General features: G+C 43.3%; 2 protein-coding genes across 2 annotated transcripts in view; one reads left to right on the top strand and one right to left on the bottom strand.

The window, feature by feature from the left end:
• The window catches only part of DOCK2 (dedicator of cytokinesis 2), a 407,203-nt gene that overhangs the window by 188,642 nt on the left and 195,060 nt on the right, over nucleotides 1-23,501 (bottom strand). The gene's annotated exons all lie outside the window — the stretch shown is intronic.
• INSYN2B (inhibitory synaptic factor family member 2B) lies at nucleotides 370-18,268 on the top strand. Its single transcript, XM_028102764.2, has 3 exons — nucleotides 370-1,661; nucleotides 2,772-2,846; nucleotides 18,082-18,268. Exons 1-3 carry the CDS (start codon nucleotides 370-372, stop codon nucleotides 18,266-18,268), a joined length of 1,554 nt encoding a protein of 517 aa, XP_027958565.1.

Consider the following 23,501-nt stretch of genomic DNA (forward strand, 5'->3'; position numbering starts at 1 on the left):
TTTTGTTCAAGACAGCAAGCTCCTTCCAGGATCAGAACCGCCTGCCAGCCTCTCTTGATAAACAGCCCACCAGCTCTCTTAGTAGATCAGATATTTAATGATTAGCCTAACTCATTGTTTATCTAAGTGGCAATTACCACCACAATGAAATAGTATTTTACCTGCAGTGGGAGCATTACGGATAGCTCCCAGGGAGAATCTACTGGCTGGGAATGGCCAACAGAGCTTCCCATACACAGAGGAGAGGACCACTTCATCCTGGCTGGCAGATCTCCACGTCTGAGATGCCATCATCAGATGCTGCTCCAAAGACCTAAGGAAATGTGCCCTGGAGAAGTGTATGGTCCCAATCCTTCCAACTGAGGCTCAATGGCCCAGCAAAATATGAAAGTGCGGCCTGTGCTTCTAAAGCGTAACAGCCTAGAGTCAGTGGAGTTTGTGAAACAACCTCACCATCGCAGGAGCAAATCTCAGCAGGTACGTTTCAAGGAAGATGGGACCAGTAAGACTCCACCTGGCCTAGATGAGGTTGACGTCCAAGCTTCTGAGGACCCAGCTGTGATGGGCAAGACTCAGGCCTCCAGGCACCATCACCTCCCCACCTACTCACTCTCCTTCCCCAGGTCCCAGAAGGCAGGGGGCTTTCGGAACATTGCGATCCAAACCTCCCCCAGTCTCAGGAAGCATTTCCCAGTTTTCAAAAGGAAGAGACTCACATCCAGCAAGTCCCTGGTAGAAATGCCAACAGCATCCCAAAGTGCCATCCAGGTCAACGGCAACCTCTCAGAACAGGACATTGTATCCTCGGACCTTGCCTACTTAAGGTTGGCTCAGCATCTTGAGGATGGGCCTCGAAGAGTCAAAGTGTCCCACCCATTTCATCCTAGAATGTCCAAGGTGCAAAGCAATGGGCCTATTAGCGTATGCTTGGAAGCAGGGACTTGGAGGCCCTCAGAGAAAGCAACTGCTACCATTCAAGTCCCAGATGATATTTACCAGAGTCCTACCTGGGCAGCTAGAAAATCCACTATCAGCTCAGACAGGTCAGGTGACATAAGCAACTCCGTCCATCCTCTGGTTGACGTGTGTCCAGGTGATGGGAGAACAGTGCCACTATCAGAATCAGAAAGATCCCCTTCCTGCTTAGATGCCACCAGCGATGCCAACCACGTGCCAGGCACAGGGAAACTTAAACCCGAATTGCTCTTGCCCAAAGACAACTCTGATGACAAAGACCTTGACCCACTGTCACCTCAGTCAAAGGAAACATGTATTCCGTCACCTCCACGGACTCACAGCTCCCCCTCACCAGGCCCCCACAGCCAGCCCGCCCATTCAGGAGGGGCTTCAGACTGTTCTTCATTGAGTAACAATCACCAGGAGCAGATGGCAAAGAACCCCACCCAGTCAGACACCATGGAGTTTCAAAACTGTTCAGGAAGCAATCACCTCCCATCTCCTCTTCCAAGAAGGGAGACCAAACTTCAGAACAACGGAGAGACTGGTGGGATTAATCCAATTCATCTGGCACAGGGGGAACTCTGTGATCTCCAAGGCAGGCTGCAATCCGTGGAGGAATCTCTGCACTCGAACCAAGAGAAAATTAAAGTCCTTTTGAATGTAATTCAAGACTTGGAGAAAGCTCGAGCTCTCACAGAAGGGTAAGGTGATTTTTTTTTTTTTAATTGAAAACTACTGGGTTAAGTCATTTGCCAGGACAGGGGCAGAGAGAGCACTGGTTTCTCTTAATAAAATGTCTCCAAAGTCTTTGAGGTTCTGTGGTTTCCCCAAATCATAACCAATGGCCTCCCTTTGTTCCGAGTGGGTTTCATTCATTTCTAGGCTTTGGTGGATTTCCATTGCTATTTGTTTTGGTTTCCAAATATCAACAGACTGGAGAAAGGGAGGGCAGTGAAACAACAGGGTCAAAAAGTATTTTTACAACAAGAGGGGGCTGGTAAATAAATGATGGCAGAAGATGATAGCACACAGCTACTTCCCCCAGTCCATCCTTCTAGCATGTTGCTGTATTTGCACAGGATTTTAGTTATTTGTGTGTTTGTTAACAAAGGACTTGCTTGAGGTTACCGTTGATCTTCCCCTGCACTAACCACTTTGATGGATTCGGCCAGTCCATCACTGATCCACTAAATAGGTACTGAAATGAGATCACAATTCTGCAAAGAGAAAAAGTCACAGAATGGTTTCCTGGGTGACTCAGCACCAGTCTGGGGAGGGGAAGGCAGTGATTTGTTTAGGTATGGAATGCTTTCCTTTGAAAAAGTGCCCCCTAAAGACTGGGAAGAAGGAATGGCTAAAGCTAATCAACAAAAGGGTAGGAGAGGGAAGAAGTAATTAACTGGCATTTGCTGATATGAATCAGACCCAACACTGCCTTATAAGAAAGAAGCACCGTGGTGATACGGAGAAATGCACTGAACGAAATGGTCAGGGGTTTTAATAATCTCCCTTCTATTTGCAAAATCCCTCAGTTTCCTAAACTATTGGTGCAGGTAAGAGTAACTGACTCATCTCACCGGCTTATCGTCAGTGTGAAGAAAACAGATATGAAAGTGCTTAAACATTTATAAAGCCCTCTAGAAACATGAGGTCCTATTATCGTGGGTTTCTTGTTTATTTGCCATGCAACTCCAGAGCATTGCTACCGATAAGAGGGGTAATGCTGTGCTGTAGGAAACCAGTAGCTAGAATGTGTGCAACCCATGGCACTTTTGCCCATAGATTCATCCAGGAAATGCTCTATCTTGCAGGCGCAACTTTTATCGAACTGGTCAAGATCTCAACAATTGCAGTACCTGCCAGAACACGGCGTGCATCATATACAGGTACCTGGCCACAACCAAGGCCTACTCTGTAGAGCACGAAAGCTGTGGGGGCCATAGAACACCCTCGTAAACTCAGACACAGAAAGTCAAGAGAGAGGCAAAGACAGGAGGCCTTTGAATACCTGAAACCTAAAAAACAAACAAACAAACAAAACAAAAACAAGGTGTTCAACTATGAAATGTTAACATTTAGTTCCAAGGCAGACATTGCTTTCTTTCCTTACAATAAGGTCTATGAGCAAATCCCGTTAATTGCCCTACACTTACTGCGTAGGCACCGCGCTAAGCTCTGCGTGCATATTTGTATCTCATTTCACAGTTATACCTTGTGAGGCAGGTGTCAATGTCCTCAGGGAAGCTAAGCCATGTGACCCAGTTTGCATTAAACATTTTCAGAGAGCAGGAGGGGTCAGACTCAGGACTCAAATCCAGGTCTTTCTGATCCCAAACCCTGTGATAATTATTCCACTGCCCTGCCTCTTCCTCAATGGTAAATATCACCTGCCACGTCCGTAGGATGTGTCAAGAACTATGCTAAGCACTTTGTGTTCATTACTAAGTACCTCATTTCCTTCTAGCGGAGGGTAAAGTTGCTACATTAAAGTAGATTTTTGTAAGTGGTAGATGGGAAAACTCATATAGTGGCAAGTGTGCTAAACTTGGAAGTCAAAATCCCCAAGTCTGATGCCTGCTCAACTGCCTGGGGCTCAGTTGCCTCATCTGTGGAGTGGGGACAATTATCCCTAGTAGGAGTTGCCACGAGGAGTAATCAGCTCATTTTTGCGAATGTCTTATACAACTGCAAGCCTCTATACAAATTCAAGGGCTTATTACTGTTATTACTAGAAAGAGCAATGCCCCCTTAGCTGGCAGTCCACTTTCGGTGGCATGGCAGAAAAGTGGTCAAAAGCCATCATTTCAGTTGATGGCATCTAATTTTGTTTGACTAAAGTATACAGTCGAGCTTTTGCTATTACTTTTCTATCTCAGAGGACAAAGGCAGCTAGAGCCTGAGCAAATTGAAGCCCGATTGTGTTGTGTGTCTTCTTTCTAAAAAATCTCTCTTTCTCTCTAGTGCAATCCTGGGATTTCATCCTACCAAGGGATTGCGGGGCAGAGGGGTGCTGGAAATGGAAGTCAGGAGGCCCCTATACTTAGGGCCTTGGGCCTCGGGCATTTTCTCAGTGAACTGTCAACTCCTTATGCTTGGGGATCACGGGACCATGTCTTTTCACACCAACTAACACAAGTTTCACAACCACTCACAGGAAATGCCCTTTATCTCGGTGTAAATATCCCCTCAGAAAAGGGAGCCCTGGAAAAGGCCTGTGGTATTAGAACATGTAAATAGGCAGTCTTATCAATTTCCTACCTTTTTACTCTTTTTTTTTTTTAATCTCCTATCGTAAGCAAATTTCCTAATCACTACGAGGACAAAAACTATTGAATGTCTAGATATTTAGGGAGGACAAAAAACTATTCATCGTAAACAAGAAGAATGACTTTTAATGAACTTCCACTTAAATTTTGGATGATCTCTTTTTTTCAGCAGGGGATGCTGTGTTTTCTACCATCTTAAGATGACTTTTTATTGAGGTCTGTAAGTAAAAAGGACAAGGGGTTATTTCCCAATCTACTATGAGTTTCATGGCCTGGTCTTGAACAAATCATTTCTGGCCTCTGAGTTTCCTCATCTGAAAAGTGAGGGCTTTTAATGAGATGGTCGCTATGTTGCCTTTTGGTCCTGACGTTCTGATGTTCTATGCTGAATTAAAAGTGGCAATATTTGGCTAAACTATGACCTCCAACAAGTCTGAGAATGTTTGCATTTTTCTAGTATGTACTTCAAACATCCCAAGCAAACATTCTAAATTAAGTTACACCCCTGCACAGGTTAGCAAACCTTTACACACACTCATCCCTTTCCAGTTTTCCAAGAACAGCCATTGTATGCGTCCATCCCTTATTACCATTCAAAGCCAGACTGCTCTCCCAGACGGTATCTACAGCCTTGTATCTAAGCCATTGGGAAGGAACGGGCAATTAATTTGATGAAAGCAAAGAGATCAGAACAACATCCCCGTCAGAGTAAAGTGGGAAGATGAGAGTTGTCATGTTTTTTTTTTAACATTTCAAATGACTTCAAACCTTGTGTTGTGTCCTGGAAAGTCAGATCTTACAAACTGATGAATAAGCAATGTGAAATACTCATCCTCAGGCCTTGTTAAGCTGCAGTCCCTCTCCCTGATGATGGATGGGCCCAGTCCCTGTCACTGTACATAAAGCGCATGGGTGCCTGACAGGTTGCCTGCTGGGTCTTCTGTGGAGATGTTGCTGCTAAGTTAGCAACACATAAAGTTTTCCAAGTGGCCTCATTAGCCAAAGGCTATGGCTGTGCTACTTGCTCCCATCAAGAGGTCATTTGTTCTATGCAATTCATTTTTCCTGCTCCAAGAACAGCCCTCTGGGTTCCCAGAGGCTTGCATACAGCAGGGAGGATGGGCTCCTTGGAATGGTGACTACCGTAGGTACCAAGGGAAGAGTTTGGGAATTGCCTCTATGCCTTAAGCTGGTCTCAGGCTGTTTAGTCCCCACTCTCCTCACCTCTCTTTAGTGTTAATCCTAGGACAAGTTACTCAAAGGGTTGGGTGAATGCTGCCTGTGGTACCAACATTAAGTAACACTGAATTACCTGGTGAGAAGGTTGTCCTTTTTTTAAATCTAATTCAATTCCTCTGATTATCTAACAGGGGAAATCTGAGTTGGGTACTAGAATATCTTCAAAGCCTTTCCAATGCTTGCTTATCACACTTCTCCGAGAGAGAGCAGCTCTCAGGTTCATAGCCATAGGCAAGCAACAGTATCCAAACAGAGGGTTTTAAAGTTTTCACTGAAGTTTTTAACCTTGAAAACTAGTCCCTCTATATATTCATTGCAAGTGATGCAAGTCTCCACTTTCAAAAGTGATATTACTTGTTTTGGATAAGTGTTCAAGTTTAAAAGTGAATTGGTTTAGAGAGAGAGAAAAAAAAGTAAGTAAATGTGCAGATGGTGTGGGGAGTCTCACAAAGGCCTGGAAGGTGGTGAATGAACCATGAAGCTTGAGAGATGCTGTCCTAGGGAATAAGCTCCCTTTCCTCTTCTCAAGGCTATTGTGTTCCTCTACATCCCATCCCTCCTCCATCCCTCACCTGTTCTCTGCTTTTCCAGCACTTTGTCTTCATGGTCACTCTAAAAAAATAATCATGGAGTCTCTTTGGAGGTCTTTGGCTACACCAATCATGCATTTATTTTCTGGACATAAATCCCAGAAAAAAATCTGCTTGGTCTAAGTTGTAAAATGCCTCAGATGTTTTAGGGAAAAGAATAGGAAGTCTCGTTCTCATAAAAAAAAAATTTTTTTTTCTCCCATCTAAGTGTGTTGCTTAGGAAATGCTAACAAAGAGCAAGCTGCAAACTTAGCATTTGAGATGGGTGAAGGGAGAGGTTGGCCATGGAAGGTTTCAAAGATTCTGGAGAGGAGAGAGCAGCAAAAGAGCTGTTGTGAGTGTGTGGGTCTACCTGAGCAGCCCTCTCCTGCCTCCTCTTCTCAGCCTTAGCCTCTTGTCATGGTTTCCACTGCACTCATGGGTTTTAAATTTATTTCTGTGACACCACCCTCCCCTACCTTTTTCATGAGATTGCTCTCTCTCTCTTTCTCTGTTTACCTATAAATATTTCCATGTTGGTATCTCAAAGCCATCTCAAATTCACCATTTATCAAAACACACTCCTTATTTTCTTCCTATTATTTCTTACTTTCCTCAACACCATTAACCATGACATCATAAACCTTAGTTCCCAATGCCTCACTCTTCTCCTTCACAGCACACATCAAACTGGCTACTAATCCTACTTGCTAAATCCATCCCCTTGGCCTCTTCCCCTCTGTCTCTGGTCAGTCAAGGCCTTCATCGTTTGTCACTTGAACACTACCTCATCTTTTTGCCATAGGTCCCTTTTGCCCCATCCCAGGTAATCCTCCACACAGATTGCTAAATTACCTGAAAAGTAAAATCTCAACATGTCACTCCCCTGCTAAACAATTTTGTCCTAGTTTCTTTTGCTGCACTTAGCTAATTTTTCAGGGCCCTCTGAATGTGATACTAACCTTCTCATCTGCTGGGTCTCCTATTTCTCCTCAGCCACAGAGAACTCTGGCTAGTTTCAAATACTGTGAGTTCTATCATGCTTTGGTGCCTTTGCATAAGTTCCCTCATTTCCTGGAATGCCTTTTCTGCCCCGTCTTGTCTGGAAATTTCCTCTTGCAGCTTAAAACTAGTTCCTCTGGATAACCTTACATTCCTTCCTGTGGTGGAACCCCATGGCATGCATGTTCCTCTGCTATACCATTTATCCTATTGCATTGTAACATAGTGTTGATGAGTTTCTTTCCTTCAGCAGATGGCTAATATCTCAAAGTTGAAGGCCAGTGTCTAGTACACAGTTGGAGCTCAGTAGATATTTGTCAAAAAAGGAAATGGCTACATTGACTGGGGCAAGGATAAAAAGCAGTGGTGGGTTAGAGAGAGTTATTTAGATTGCCCAAAAGTAAAGCCTACTCTTGGTTGGGAAGTGGAGGGTCTTAATTAATCAAATGTTCTTATTGGGGAAGGAAGGCTTCTATGCAGCAGGTCCTCAGTAGATATTTTTTGAAACGAATCAAACAACAACCGAATATAGTACAGAGATTGTTGACTTTCAAATACCTGGAATGCTACATACTCTAAACAAGATGGAACCTAATCAAATCTTCCTTCGATGACTCAGACAGCTTGTTGCAATTTCACAGGACATTGAGATCCTCGTTCATCACGGCCATCCAACATTATTGCCCAGTACTTCTGTACCGGCTGTGGTTGGAAAGGCAAAGTTTGATTTGTGGCAAACCACAAACTCCCTCCATGCTCAAATAAATATCTCCCGTCTATGGTATCTGAACTGCCCCAGTGATCTCTTTGGGAGAGGGGTTTAAGACATTAGATCTGCAGTCTCTCTTGGTAAAATATCAAAACCCAGAGTGGTGAGTAGAATAATGATCCTGAAAGATGTCCCTATTCTAATTCCTGGACATGTGAATATGTTACCTTACATGGCAAAAGGGACTTTGCAGATGTGGTTAAGGATCTTGGGATGGGATGAGTAGCCTGGATTGTCCAGGAGGACCCAATTTAATCCTAAGGATCCCTAAAAAAGGAAGAGGGAGGCAGGAAATGCAGAGTCAGAGAAGGAGATGTGACAACAGAAACAGGTTCCAGAGAGGAAATCATAAGCAAAGAATGTGGACAGCCTCTAAAAGGTGGAAAAAGCAAGGGACAGACTCTCTCACAGAGCCTCCAGAAGGAACACAGCTCTGCTGACACCGTGATTTACAGTTCTGGGGGACTTCTGATCTCCAGAGTTCTAAGAGTACCATTTGTGTTGTTTTAAACCACTAAATTTGTGATGATTTGTTTCAGCAGCAATAATAATATAGCCAGATTAAACTCTCATGATTCATAAACAACTCACATCTAATGGGAGGTCAGTTTATTTGACTTTTTTTTTTTTTGATGATTTTTACAATTATAACAGCTAGCTGAGGGCAGAGATTTGTTGGGAAGAAAATTAGGGGAAAGAAATAAGAAGAGAGAGTCTATTATTACAGGTCATTATAAATACCTTTTGTTCTCACATTTAATCCTCACCATCATGTGAGACAGATAAAAATACTCCCATTTTGCAGATGAAGTAAGTGAGGCTCAGGTACTTGCACAATACTCAGATTAGACAATTGGGACTGAGAAAGTGAGGCACAGGCACAGTTACTCTGAAGCTCATAAGTGGCAATGACAAGATGGGGACTCAGTTCTAGGGCCTGCTAGTTAGATTCCACACCATGCTGCCTTCAGAAGCCAGACCTATTTGAGGGGTGTCCTCAGAATGCTACATGGCCGGGTTCCCCTCGACCAAGGGCATCATGAGGGTTTGTATTTTAGATGCAGGCCTTAATTAATGTTCTCAAAGGGTGATCATGGATCACCTGCATGGCAGTCTCCTGGGTATCTGAATCCTGGTTGCTGGCCTTCACAAAGTCCCAAACCTGCTGGAGCAGGGGGTGGGGTGAAGGATGGGAGTCTGAAGTTACAGCAAGCTCTTTGGGAAGCTCTGATCCCAATAAAGCTTAAGAGACATTCAATTAGGTAAAATCAGGGTCTTTTTTTTTTTTTAAGATTTTATGTATTTATTTGAGAGAGAGAGAAAGAGCACATGAGAGAGAGAAAGAGAGTACAAGCAGTGGAGAGAGAGAAGCAGGCTGCCCGTCGAGCAGGGAGCCCGATGCGGGGCTCCATCCCAGGACCCTGGGATCATGACCTGAGCCGAAGGCAGACAGAGGCTTAATGACTGAGCCACCCAGACACCCCAAAATCAGGGTCTTGAAAGGAAGAGATGGCAGTTGATTTACTAGAAACTTTTGTGACAACCAGCCTACATGCCCATGAAAAGAAAATTCTTGCTAATAAAATAGCTCAGGAAATAGTTTTTGTTTTAAATGCATCATTGAAAAGATGACTTACCTTTCTACTAATTATAGGGTTAGGTGGTCATACACAGACCTAACAAGGGGGTACATGTGAGAGTGGATGCAACAGGAAAGGAAGATGAGGTCAGGGGCCTTGCTCATATAGTAAAGCAAAACTTTTGAGGCCTCCTGTTTCCAAAGAGAAGGGAAAATGAGTCTCTGCCAGTCCACTTTGGGGCCCAGGCTTGCATTATGCATTACTTAGAGGATCCACTTGTAGTTGTTCCTTCCTGCCACATCTCCCAGCTCCTCAGGCCTCATCTGAGATCAGGAAGGGAATGGCAATCCCTGCTGACAATCCTCCTCCAATTAAGGTTAAGACCAATTAAAGCCCAATTCTGCTCCGAAGCCAAAAGCCCAAATGCTAGCAACTCTCCTCTGGCAAGTCCTGGAGGAGCAATCACAAATACCAGTTAGGGTGGGTATGCAAAGTGCTGCCCTGCACCACCACCCCCTCTTCACCAGACAGGTGTAGTCACCCTATGCTCCTGAACCAGGTAATATGCATGACACCAAATGCCAGGAGCCTCCACCACCATCCTCACTTCCTCAAGCTCCACAGACCACAGGCTGCCTTTTCACCATTATTGATTCTTCCACTGTTACAACTCCTTCCGAACCAGACAGAGAAGTTAAGGATATTCAAAAGGAGATTTGGCTGCAAGCGCCTCCCTTTGTACCCAGCAACCGGCTTTCCCATTGTTTCCGGTGTTATTCCCTCACAGTTTTGATATTCAGAACGCATCAGAAAGGGACTCTCTGGAACATAGGCCAAAGCCTTACAGCCATGGGCCCTGCAGGAGAAAAGCCAGGCCTGCACCTTACTGAGGAAAGAGGCTCTGGAGACTAACATGAGCCACCTAGGGTTACACACTCAGAGGCGCTGAGTGTCTCCCTTGAGTTTCCTTCTGTGGTGAAGCTCTCTGACCACCGGGTCCTGGCCTTGCCTGCCACTTAAAGCTATCACCTAACTAGAGAAAAAGGCATTATTTTACTAGAAGTGCAATATGTACCCAGGCCTGGGGGTTTAGTAACCCACTTTCCACTTAAACTATTTAGTATTTTCTTTTTGTCTGCTTCTGATGCTCTGCCAGGGTGGCGCTGGGTGAAATGCACACGCTTCGCCTTCCAACCACAGTCCTCCCTCTGGCCAGCGATGAAGTCCGCAGTGAAAAATAATTATAAATTACACAGCATACCTGCTCTTTCTAGTAATCCCAGAGGCCTTTGCAGCCCTCACCACATTTCAATATGGACTGAGCAGTGTTTATTGCAAATGCTGGAACAGGGAAATTATGGCAATCCCATCCAGCACCCCCCAAACAACTGCCACCAAGCATGGCTCAAGCTGTCTCTTTTGTAGGAAACAGACATAGAGTTTGGAGTACATGTGGAAATTTTTCTGAGCCCCGAAAGGTAGATCCCCAAGACATTTGCTTCTAGCCCCCATTTCTTTCAGTAGCTTTTTCCCTTTCTTCTCCGTAGAATGCAAGGAGAAAGTAGGATTTATAGCATCAGCAATTTATCTGAAATAAAAATGAAACCTATTTTAATGCATTAAGAGCTAAAGAGGCTGAAACATACCATAAATATAAAATCAATCGAGTTTAGAATTTCACAGGAATAGCAAATGGATGGCTGCTGGCACAGAGGCCATGGCACAGAATGACCCAATCTTTCTCTATCAAGTTAATGGAACAATCATTACTGTTTGTTGAACCAGGCACGGTGCCAGGCACTTTGCTAAACACTGTACATGTATCATCTCATTTCGGACTCCCAACAACCCTAAAATGTGGGTATGGTTGTTGGTATCACTGTACAGATGAGGAAACTGAGACTCAGAGGGGTTACATGAACAACTTGTCCAAGATTTAATGCAGCCAGAGCTCAAACTGATCCCGCTTCCAGATTTTCCTGTGCCTACCTCTCTTACCTTTGACTTTGCATAACCAGTGAATGTACATGCTAAAGTTCTCTGAGACGACCTGCCATTTCTGAGGGCCTAACCTAAAGACCTTCTTGAAACAGAGCTACAGAAGGCAGGGCACAGATTTTTTTTCATAGACAGCAATCAGCAGTGAAGATTTCTACAGCTTGGTCCTACTTATTAATGTATCAAGAAGGGAACCTGCAATTCTCTGAGGACTCGTCAGCAGACAGATGCCCTAGAAGAAGGGGTACACTTGCCAACTTAAAATAGCTGAAGTTGTGAAGCTTAAAATTATACCCGATAAATAATGAGCAAATTGGTCAATAGAAGCATTAGGAACAAAATCCCTTCCAGGCTGGGTGGGGGGTAGAAAACAAACTAACGAAAGCACCTACCTTCCCAGACTGTAATTCTTCCCCAAAGACACTTTCCAAAGTGGTGTGATTTATCCAAGTGGAGAGGAACCAAACTATCCTCATTAATTCCATTGATTCTTACAGCTAATTCTTTGAAAAAGAAAGTTGCAGGAGGTCAATGAATCTGTGGTGCACCTGGGTTCTATGGCAAGAGGGGCCACAGAAGCATTCTGACAGAAATGATGAAGAGATGGAGAGGGGTTTGGAAGATGTTTTGTCTTCAGGGAGATGCTGAGGATCATTAATGTCTCAGCCAACTTGCATGAAGTGTATGGTTTATGGCAGTGGCTTGTCACCATTTCTCTTTATAAAAGAGCAAGACTCACCTGCTAAGAAGGAAGTGCAAAGAGCCCACCACAGACCTCAGCAGCCTACAGTAGACCCAAGATTGCTGGGTCCCTATATGACCTTGAGTAAGCTTCCTCTTAACGGGGTGCCCATCTTCTCTGGGAACACAGCCTCATGGTCAGAACTGCCCTGCAAGCTAGAAACACTATTATGAAGTGGGTTGGTCAGCTGGGTCATAAAGTGCCCTCCATGCACCCCAGCTCTGGGTTTGCTCTAGTTTCACAGAGGGTTGTGAGGTCATTAAGGTACACCAGGCCTTGATCAGCACCACCTCACCGCCCCCCCCCACCGCCAATCACATTTGGCAGCTAGGATCTCACACAGCTAGAGACTACTAGGTCCTTTCAGCACAGTATACCTTAGTATACAAGCTTTGGAGCTGGACAGTGTAGGCACACAAATCCTGGCCCTGTCGCTTACTAGTGTGTGCTCTTAACAGAATAGTTAACCTCCCCTTGCCTCAGTTTCCTCGTGTGTACAATGAAGTTAATATCTATCTCATGGGGTTGTGAGAATTACATGAGACACGTGAGAATTACTGAACTTGTAGTATAGTGTCCATAATCCAGATGAAACTTCATAAATGAGAGTAGTGGTAGTTCTCCCTGTCTTCCTGCCACCCCTCCTGTCTCTCCACTTCCTCTTCCTCCCCACCTTCCTACTTCTCCTCATTACTGTTATTTTTTTTTTTTTTAGGATTTTATTTATTTATTTGACAGAGAGAGACACAGTGAGAGAGGGAACACAAGCAGGGGGAGTGGGAGAGGGAGAAGCAGGCTTCCCGCCGAGCGGGGAGCCCGATGTAGGGCTCGATCCCAGGACCCTGGGATCATGCCCTGAGCTGAAGGCAGATGCTTAACAACTGAGCCACCCAGGCGCCCCTCCTCATTAGAGTTATTATTATTCACTTAAATGTCCTCACCTAACACTCTGCACGTATTCTCATTCTTTCTTTCTTAGAATAAGACCTCCTGTAATAGCCAAGCCCTGGGATAAAGCGTTTGATCTCTCTTTAGGAAAAACAAAGGACTGGGAATCAGGAAACCAGGCTTAGATTCTGATCATAACTCATGATGTGACTTCCCTTTGCCAACCCCTTTGTCAGTTAAATGGGGATAACAATCTTCCCATCTTCCTGGGATATTGTACAGGTAAAATAAAAACACAGATCTGAAAGGTTTGCAATATGAAAGTGCTATCTAAAAGTAAGACGTTTCTACTGTTTGTTTCTATATAAACTTTTATCTCCTTCTGGCTCACCCAACTTCCGTTTGCCCAGCCAAGATACTGCATCTAGAACCTGGCTCTGTTGTTTGCTTATATACTTATGTATTTATCTACTTTTTTCTTCTCTATTTCTTATTCCAGACAAGCCACAACTTAGGCTTCTCGCTCCTTCCAGTTACCTAGAAAAACATCCTCAACTTTTCACCTAGCACGATGGCGAAAACATTGATCTGTCAGTTAGATTAGTGAGGTGCCCTCAAGAAGAAAACCCAAAAGCTCTCTTCCACTCCTGCTTCCCACACAGCTCACTTTTTAAGTGCAGTGTGGTGCCGTGCACAGGCATCTCGGGCAGAAAGGTCTCTAAGACTCTCCAGTGAATTGGGCACCCCTGAACCAGGTGTTAGGTATTCCATGCATCTTCAGAGGACTAACCTCACAGAGGACTAACCTCTGGACTATCTCAATGGTTCCAGGCCTAAAGCCTATACTGCAACAACTTCTTGACCAGTGTTTGCCGCAAGTTGTGAGCAGAGCTCTGCACAAGCTAAGCACTCAACACCTCTCTCCTCCCTATGGAATATGAGTGGCAGAAAATGTTAAGGGTGTCAGGGTAGGGAGATTAAGAGGAAAATAAGAAGTGGAGGTGAGGTTGGAAAAGTTACTGGTGTTCTACCTTGATACCAAGCCCAAGGCAGACAGTCACTCCCCAGAATCTATAAAGAATCCTCTGCTAAGAATTTATTTGAATTCTTACCAAATTTTATTTCAAAATGAAAACAGATGAGAGAGGGCACTGCCCCCTGACTATTTATAAGGCAGCTGCTACCAAAACAAAATATACTCCCTCTCCTCCCCTCCAAACTAAACAGTAGTTTGTCAAATGGATGAATAAGAAGAAAAGTGACAATTTTCCTTTATGTTAATAAATTGCTTTGGCCTAAAAAACATTAATCAATTTCTTTCCAAAGTGTACATGCTTCCCTATACTCTGCTATTTGCCTGGCCTTGAAAAGAAAGTCACTTTCAATCCCTTTAAATTGTCAAGACCAGTGGGGACAGTTGCAGGAGGGGGGTGGGGAGCTTCCTAAGCCCTAATGATTATAATGGAACCTGTGGTGTTTCCATAGAAACATAAAGAGTGTATTCTTCCTTGAATGTATATGGAGGGGAGGAGTGAAGAGTGATGTTGCTGACAAGATGTACAATTACTGAAGAGCTAAAGGTATGAGTGAGGAGGTATGGTTCAGTCCCTAAGATAGGAAGACAAAAGACTTACTGAAGAGTGGGGTGGGCAGACACCATATCCTACATGAGGACATTTCACCTGTTATTGTGTCCCATCTGCACAACTACCCAGTGAGGTAGCTTTATAATCCCCGCTTTCAACTGAGTCTCAGAAAGAGTAGCAACTTGCCCAAGGTCACCCAGCCAGTAAGTGGTATATCCTCTGTTCAAACCCAGGAGTGTTCCCCTTGAGAGCCCCTGTTCTACTCTCTATATTGGGCTGAACTTTAAATTGTGATGATGAGGCAGAGTTAACATTCTGTTTCCTGGCTCTTCTCTCCCCAGGTATGCCAGTTCTATACATATTCTGGAATCCCCCAGAGCATTATTTTTTTCTAATTGGTATTGGGACACTATTGTGAATCTTAACAAACTCAAGTGGTTTGTTGTTGTTGTCATTTGTTTGTTTGAATGGTGAAGTCAGAGAAAAGTTACATATAAAGAAGGAGGCCAGTTTATGTGTATGTTCATATAATTTGGTAGAGGTGTATGCATGAACAGCTGGAAGGTAGGGGTAGCTGAGATAAATACAAAGCAATTTGTAAAGCAATTGTTAGTTTAATCATCCATCTCACGTGCTGGGATGTAAGATCCATGAGAGCAGTATCCACATCTTACTATCTTACTATTAGTCCCTACAACTGAGTACAGTGTCAGGCCCAGAGCAGGATAAATGGCTGGTTGGCCGGCTGGTCGGCTGGCTGGATGGCTAGATGGTAGATAGGATGGATGGATGGATGGATGGATGGATGGATGGATGGATGGATGGATGGACGGACAGATGGATAAATGGATGGTTGCCTGGCTATCTGGCTGATTGGATAGATGGATGGACTATCCTATACCAGAAAGCACAGGAAATTCTGAGAATGAGCAGGAGGTACCCACTTTCTAGGGCTCTATATGGTGCTCTAGGATAGAGGCTATTTTTGTGCCTTGGGGGGAAGGCTAGGAATATTTTAGGAGGTAGCAGAACTGTGAATGTGGATGTCCCCTATCTGTGAATTAGTGCTAGTGGGGGTAAGAATCAGAGTTTGCAACTTACTGCTTTAAATGCTTTCCTTGAAGCAATGCAGAGGTTGTTGGAGACCAACTGTTACCCAGCCTCTGAAGCCATCTCCTTAAGTTTCTACTGGGGAGAGTGAGGTGCAGGTTGTACAGACAAAAATTCATCCCATGTCCAGAGACAAAGAAGAGTGCAGCGCTGGAAAGTGCATCCTGGAAGTGAAAGCCTCAGTGTTTGAGTTTGTGGATGCCTCTGTTCAGTGACCTGGCAAATCCCTGGCTTTGGCTAAAATGTCCCTAATTGCTTTTGATGTTGAGTGGAATTTACCTAAGACACAGAGCCATTGGATTACCAGGACCAGGAGGCCAGAAATAATGTCTATCTGTCTACCGTTCCTTCCCTAGCACCTAGCATAGGTGCTAGGTCTCGCACATGGGTGATACTCAATAAATATTTGTTGAATGACTGGCTGAATACTTGGTGCCTTGTTCTGAGCTGAGTGTTGTACATGTATATCCTTTAAACTTCACTGAAATCCTATGAGTAGGTACCATGCTCATTTTGCCGATGAGGACACTGTGGCTTAAAAAAAAAATGAGAAATGACTTCCCCAAGAACTCACAGCTAATCAGTTGTGGAACTTTGCTTTGAAAAACACAGCCATTATATAGGTGATCCAGCCAGGAGTATGTCCCTATAGAAGAGACCAAGGAGGAATGTAAAAAGAAAGGATGACACCAAGGAGAAGAAGTCTGGGTGAAGCTTATCAAAAATACAGAAACATCTTCCCAATGCTCCCTAAGCACTGACACCCCATCGGTCTGGCTACAAAACATGCTATCTGGCTTTTCTGACTCTTTAGCTTCTTCCATCTTGGAATGCCCATTGGGGGGCTTCATTAGTCATGTGTGACAATCATGATTTGCCTTTCCAGCAGCACTTACTCTGATCCTGGGTCTCTGTGAGGTGACATGGGGACAGTAGATAAGGACAAGTGTCCGTTTAATGATAGCTCCTTCTTATCCCTTGCTGGGTAGAAAGGGATAAAAATGTCCTGCCACACCACAAACCAATGTAGGGGACTTCTGTCTTCCATATAAAGCATTTCATTTCACTCCTTACCCAAGCAAGGAGAATACACTGTTTCTGCGACTCTGCATTTCCTCCACTCTCCACACTCCTACACTGGTTACTCATCTTGGGCCATCTGAGGCCCCTAGAATGAAACCAGGTGAAAACACAGCTAAGAGTTTAAGAGTCTTTTTATAATCACCTCGGCAGTGAAAACTCCTCCATAAGTAAATCTCCTAGGGAGGAAAGTGGACAATTAAGGGCAGAGAGAACCCATGCACAGCCTTTGGGGACATCTGCAGGATTCATTCTTTCTGGCCTGGCTCTCCAGCCTCTGGGAAAACTGAGTCAGAGTTATGAGTCAAGCTGACAAACCCTGACACACCTGCAGGCCTGATTCTCAAGCCCTCAAGGGCATGGGAAGTGTGAGTACCCACTGTGAGCACCCACTATGAACAAGCCAGAGCTTCTGTACTTCCTGACCTCTGACTCTCTCAACCTCTGGGAACACCCGGTCCCCAAGTGCATCATGTTTACCTTACGGATAACACAATGGAGTCTGTACATTAATGACTCCAAAACACACAAATAAAATAGCAAAGAAAAAATGGAGATTAAGAAATGCCCATTAAAGGAAAGTATTTAAATATGTCTACATGGAGGAATACTATGAGGTAAGTGTATATGGAAAGCTCTCCAAGCCACATTGTTAAGTTGAGAAGCAAGGCAAAGAGCAAGACATAATTTATTAGTGGTAATAATGGTAATGATGATAATAATAACAACACTAATAGGAGCAACCAAATATGGAAGGCTTACTACCTGCCAGGTACTGCTCTAAGTACTTCCTTTGTATTCTCTCACTTGGTTAATATACGTATTAACTCCAAAGACAGCTTTTGAGATTGTTGCTGCTATTGTGTCCATTTCATTGATGAGGAAACTGAGTTGTCAGTTTTATTGTATATTCATCTATATTATTTAAATCTTCTATAATGAGGCAGTTTTGTGCAAAATGTATAAAAAGAATTAACACTTAACATTAAATAAATGTGCGAGAGAGATTGGAGCAATATTTACTGAACACCTACTATCAGGCTGTCATATTATACGTCTCATTTAGACTTAAGTGCATCCCCAAAAGGAAGGCATTTCAGGTGCCAGTTCATCCATGAGGAACTGGAGGTTGAGAGGGCTGGCACCATCTTCCCAAGGTCAGTAGGTACCTAAGCATGTGGGGCTTGATCTCAAAGCCTATGCTCCTCCATGTCAGTTGGACACTCGGTGATGCTAAATCAGTATGTGCTGATTTGAATTTACTTTCCTCCCTTCTCCTCTCTGTTTTTCAGTGTAGAATATGATTTTCGGCAACAGGAAGGCAGGTTCCATGAAGTTCTACAGAGTCTGGAGGAAGCAGAACCAGTGGAGGAGACATTTCCCCCACCAAAGTCCCCAGCAGAAACCCCAGTCCCTGAGAAACAGGACTTAAGGAGGAAAACCAAGAAAGTGAAGAAGAAATGCTTCTGGTGGATCTGAGCTTGTTGGGTCCATTCCCTTTGCCCTCCCCTGATACCTCCCCAACGTGGGAAAACCACTGCCCTCAGGCCTTCTCTACTTCTTAGCACAGGCCCCAGGTGGTTAGCCATTCAACTTGTGAAATGGGGAAGACTCAGGGCTAGTTTAGCTGCTGCTGGACACCTGACCACTAATCTCACCTGAATGAGTGACGCTGCTTGCTGAGGACTTCATGGACCCTAGAGTGACCACTTGCCTAGGTGGCTGTCACACATGACCAGGCCACATCCTTGTTTGAGAGTCTAGGTTCCCACCATGAGCAAAACCCTATCACATTTTCCAACACCTCCATGATGCTAAACACTTCCTTCTCATCCTGGGTTTATCATCCCAAAAGAAAAACAAATACTGTGAATAACAGGAAGATAGAGGAGCATTATAAGCAGATACCCCAGAAAAAAATTAGATACATAAACTGGCAGTTTTCTAAGATATTGGCATATAGAAGCACAACAGAAGTAGGTAGGGCATAAAAATTCAAGATTACCTGGTGGGTTGGGTCATTTTCATTTTTAATTAGCCCTTAGATCCCAAATCAAGGATGTGTCATCTCATGCTGTGTAAGCTTTACAGTCTGTGGCAGAGTGAGGTTACAGCAGGGTATAAGGAACTTGGTGGTATGGCTATCCTGCAGTTGTAACTACTGCAGGGCCTACCTTAAACCATCATGTTCTCAGCCTGGGGCCTGAGACCTGTCGGCAAATGGGTGGGACCTGGTTTGGGCTTGAACTTTAAGATTCCACAGTTAGTGTCCCTGCAGTATTTAAGTAGCTGTCTGTCCATTTCATCTTACCAGTAACATAAGACTAAGATAAAACACAACACTGGTTCTTGTTCATTCATCCCAGTAACAGCCTTGTAGATAGGTTCCAAGGTATATTAATCTTTACAATCTCCCTTTGTGATGACCACGTGATGGTCACCTGATTGAAGAAGCATCAGGACTGGGGATGAGGATATATTTTTTTCCATTTTTGTATTAAAGACCTTTCCTTCCCAAAGTCTGAATTCTTTTGAAGTCTGACTCATTCTTTTGGCAAGACCCTCATACATGTGGGTCCAGTCAAACTTGCATGGCTGAACAAACAACTAAAGTAATAGAATTAATTGCTACATACTCTTGGGGATAAGGGGTAGGTTGGAAAGGCTTGTATCCTTTGCATTAAATTCTCTACCAGCCTGTGGTTGCATTGATGATGCTTAGAAAAGGGATCCTAAAGCTCAACAAGCATTCAGTGAAGAAGGCATTTCATAATCCCCTTTGCTGAAGATCAGGTGTCTGAGTTAGAGTCTACAGAGTGCACGTGGGATGTATGTACCCCACTGCAAATTGAGACTAACTGAACAAACCACTCCGACAGCGTCACCTTTCCCTGTCACCGTGCTGCAGTGCACAAAGCTATTTCAGTGGGAGCAAGAGGGAAATTTGGCAGAGTCTCAGCTTGTACTATTTAAGTCTTGGAATGTCATTCAAGATGTTCTCATTCTGTTTCTAGTGTAATGTTTAAACCCACAAAATGAGACCGGAATACATAACACTAAGTTGGAATTAAGATAAATACACTTCTTATACTTAAGAAGTCACATTTCAATAAGATATGCTACCACTGGCTAAAAGCCACAGATCTCTCTGTATCCACACAATCAACTCTCAGTTGGCCCCAACAGTGGAAAAGAACAGCACAGAGGATAATCCAATAACACAAGATCATTTGGGATCTCTTATACAATTTTTCTCATAGTAGAGCTTCCATCTTAATTTGCTTTGCTTATGCTAATTTCCAAATTAATTTATATTCTCGGGTAGCATGCTAGAATGAAAATAATCCTGTTCCTAGAATTAAGAGACCCAGGCAACAGAACAGTCTATTACACTAACCTTGGCAAATTGCTTAAATTTTCAGGACCTGTGTCTCCACTCTTGAATGGAGATATAAATACCTACTCTACCTACTTTATAAGCTCTGTGCACATTCCAACATCAAAATGAGCGGAATGCAGAATGACCCAGAGCTGAGCGGGATCACTTGCCAGAGTTAGCCTGGAATGATGAAGAGGTATCTGAGGTAACTCACACAAAAAGAATAATCTACCTCTTGGATAATGAAGCTCACCTTGTCATACACTTACAACACTGAGTTGGGGACCTGAGATAAATCCTCAACCGAATTAAATGAAACTGGGGTTGGAAAATGTTGACATTTTGAAAACAACAACAACAACAAAACAACAACAAATGAGGCTATGATAATTCTATACCAAAGCACAACACAGCACTGCTCAGGCCACCAACCTAAATCGAGAACGGGGTCTCTTCTGAATATTGAACATTTTAAATAGGAGGGAAATGGGTTCAGTAAACAACTTCCTGCTGAACACAAATGATCATCTCTATGTTTCAAACAACACACAGTTCCATATGCCAAACCTCTACTCACCTAACATGTGAAATCACTTCTTCGTAAAATATTATGTAACATCTACTATGATATCCTATAGAAATGCTGTACTTGAGGTTATATGGTTTTATGAGAGATATTAATTTAACAAAAATTACTTTTATAAAATTGAAGGGTAAAAGACCAATACATCAACTTCAGTTGCAGGAGTTTATGTAGCTGCTTTCTCTGTAGTTAAAAAAAATAGGTACTCACTATACTTGGAACTTCATACCAGCTCATCTATAGAGCACCTTCTTAAAGACTATGTACCAATGTAAGGTTTTGTAAATTTCTAAACTGTTTTAAATGGGATATTATCTTTTGCAATAAACTTACATATTTTTCCTAGGTTTTAAGACTCCATTACTAGTTTGGGTTGATTTGGGTTATAAAATTTAAACTTAATTGAGAATGACTCAATGGTTCAAGCGACAAGGATAGTTTCCATTATAATCGCTTCTGTATGTTTCCCAGGAAAACACATCAACAATGAACACATTTAGAACTTAGTGCCTCAATGATCACATGAAGCCCTATGTGTCCTGGGAGCAAAGGAGGCAGTTTAAATCAATGGAATAGTTCCTAGCTTCATTCAGATGGATATACTTTCCTGATTTTTTATCATTATTATGCCCATACAATATAATTTATTCAACATTTTTTTACTTTTCCTGTAATTTTCTTCCTTAAAAGACAGCTTTATATCACCACCATAAGGAAACCAATATGCTGTTCCAAAAATAGAAGACAAAATCAAAATAATTTTATTAAATTCTTGCTAAGATTTGAGTGTTGACGGTGTTAAGCCTGAGACTAGCTCTCTTTGTTAAAAAGGGAGATTAGCAAATATTCAACACATGCTAAAGCCACTTTAACACCAAACACATTTTCTACTTGACTAATCGGGATGTTTGAGAGGGAAATGAAAAGAAAACAACTTTCCCATCATGTGATTCAAAGTTTTTTCTTTCATTGTCCATGAGCCATCTAAAGCCAGCTTGTTTACCAATTTAAGGTGGGAGGAGTCTTGGGCATAGAATCAGAAGTCTTGGGTTTGACAAAATTCTGCCACCTTCTTTTTGCTAGGTGGCTTTGGGAAAGTTAACCTCTGTGAGCCTCTGACTCCTTTTCATATAATACTGAACATAACCTTTGCCTTACAAGGGTGTCTGACACTTAAGTGAACGAAAATCCTGGACACAATGTAGAGCACACAACGGGTGCTCAATAATTGTATATTCATTCATTTGCTGATTGAAGTATATTGGGAGAGAAGTTGCAAGATGCCTTCACGGGGCTGCAGTGGGTTTTCAGAAACAAGCTTAAGATTTTCTCAGGGAGGGCGCCTGGGTGGCTCAGTTGGTTAGGTGACTGCCTTCGGCTCAGGTCATGATCCTGGAGTCCCAGGATCAAGTCCCACATCGGGCTCCCTGCTCAGCAGGGAGTCTGCTTCTACCTCTGACCCTCTTCCCTCTCGTGTTCTCTGTCTCTCTCTCTCAAATAAATAAAATCTTTAAAAAAAAAAAAAGATTTTCTCAGGGAAAAAATGGTGTTGATAAGGAATGAACTCTTTCTTATTAAGACCAGAAACCATGACGGTGAATGTTCCCTGAGAAAGTTCTCAGTGATCCAGAAGAATATGCAGGCATATCAAGCACAGCATAGAGCTCTAAGAAATGAAAGATCCTTGTCAAGTATCTTGAGGTGAATCAAGTATCCTTGAGATGAAAGACACTGCAAGACCTGGGTGCCTGCCATTTTAAGCATGAGGCAGTCAAGTAAGGCTAAATGAATCGTCTGAGGGCTCACAGCAATAGCTCAGGGAAGTCATGCTGGAGCAATGTAGTGGTGGGAATAATATGGGAAGTCTACTGGACACCATGACCCAGGGCAGTCCCAGGAATCACTGACACTAAATTTGAGACCCATTCTGACTGGCAGGTTCAACTGCCTCATTAGCCGAGCAGAGGCCTCAATATGGCCTTTGCTTGAAAAGGCTTTCATTTCAACCTGCTCAAGGCAACTTGCTGTATACCAAAAACATATTTCTTTTTTTAAGTCCCAAGAAACATAGATTTTTTTAATGATCATTATGCTCGTAAAGTATGGCTTGCAATAAAAAAAGCTGTGGGACAAATCCACACCCAACCAACATTGTGTTTGGTGTAAACTATGTTTGACAAATTAATGCTCATAAGCCCTTTTGGGTTTCATCTCAACTTCATCCCCGTCTTTCAACCAACTTACAGATTGAATTCCTATTGGTCACATCTATCACCACTACTCTGGAGGTTTCCCAAATACATGATTTCAGCCTGTCTCCTACAGGACCCTCAGTCCATGAAGAGTAAACCTAGAGCTTGGTTTTCTCACTGCCAGACTAAGCCAGGTGCCAGGATAAGCACGCCTCTCCTCCAATACTGCCATCCTGTTCCAAACCCCTCCTCTTAGCTGGCCTCCACAAATGTACTCCCTTTCCCTTCCAGCACATTCTCCACATTTCAAGCAAAGGCAATCACTGCAGAATTTAGATCTGACCCATGTCACACTTTGGCTTCCTGATAAAAATTTAGAAAGTAAGACCAGATCTGTCACTACAAACCCAAAAGGGCCCACCTGCCTCTCCCATGGAAGTGCCCATCTCAGGCACTTTCCCTGCCTGCTCTACAATCACACTGAGTCACCTTGGCTTCCTTGGACCCATTATGCTAACACATCCTTAAGGGTCTATGTATACTTTTCCTTCTGCCTGG

Source organism: Eumetopias jubatus, unplaced genomic scaffold (assembly GCF_037043125.1).
Source record: "Eumetopias jubatus isolate StellerSeaLion01/CBP00866 unplaced genomic scaffold, mEumJub1_p1.0 scaffold_5, whole genome shotgun sequence".
Lineage (NCBI taxonomy): Eukaryota > Metazoa > Chordata > Mammalia > Carnivora > Otariidae > Eumetopias > Eumetopias jubatus.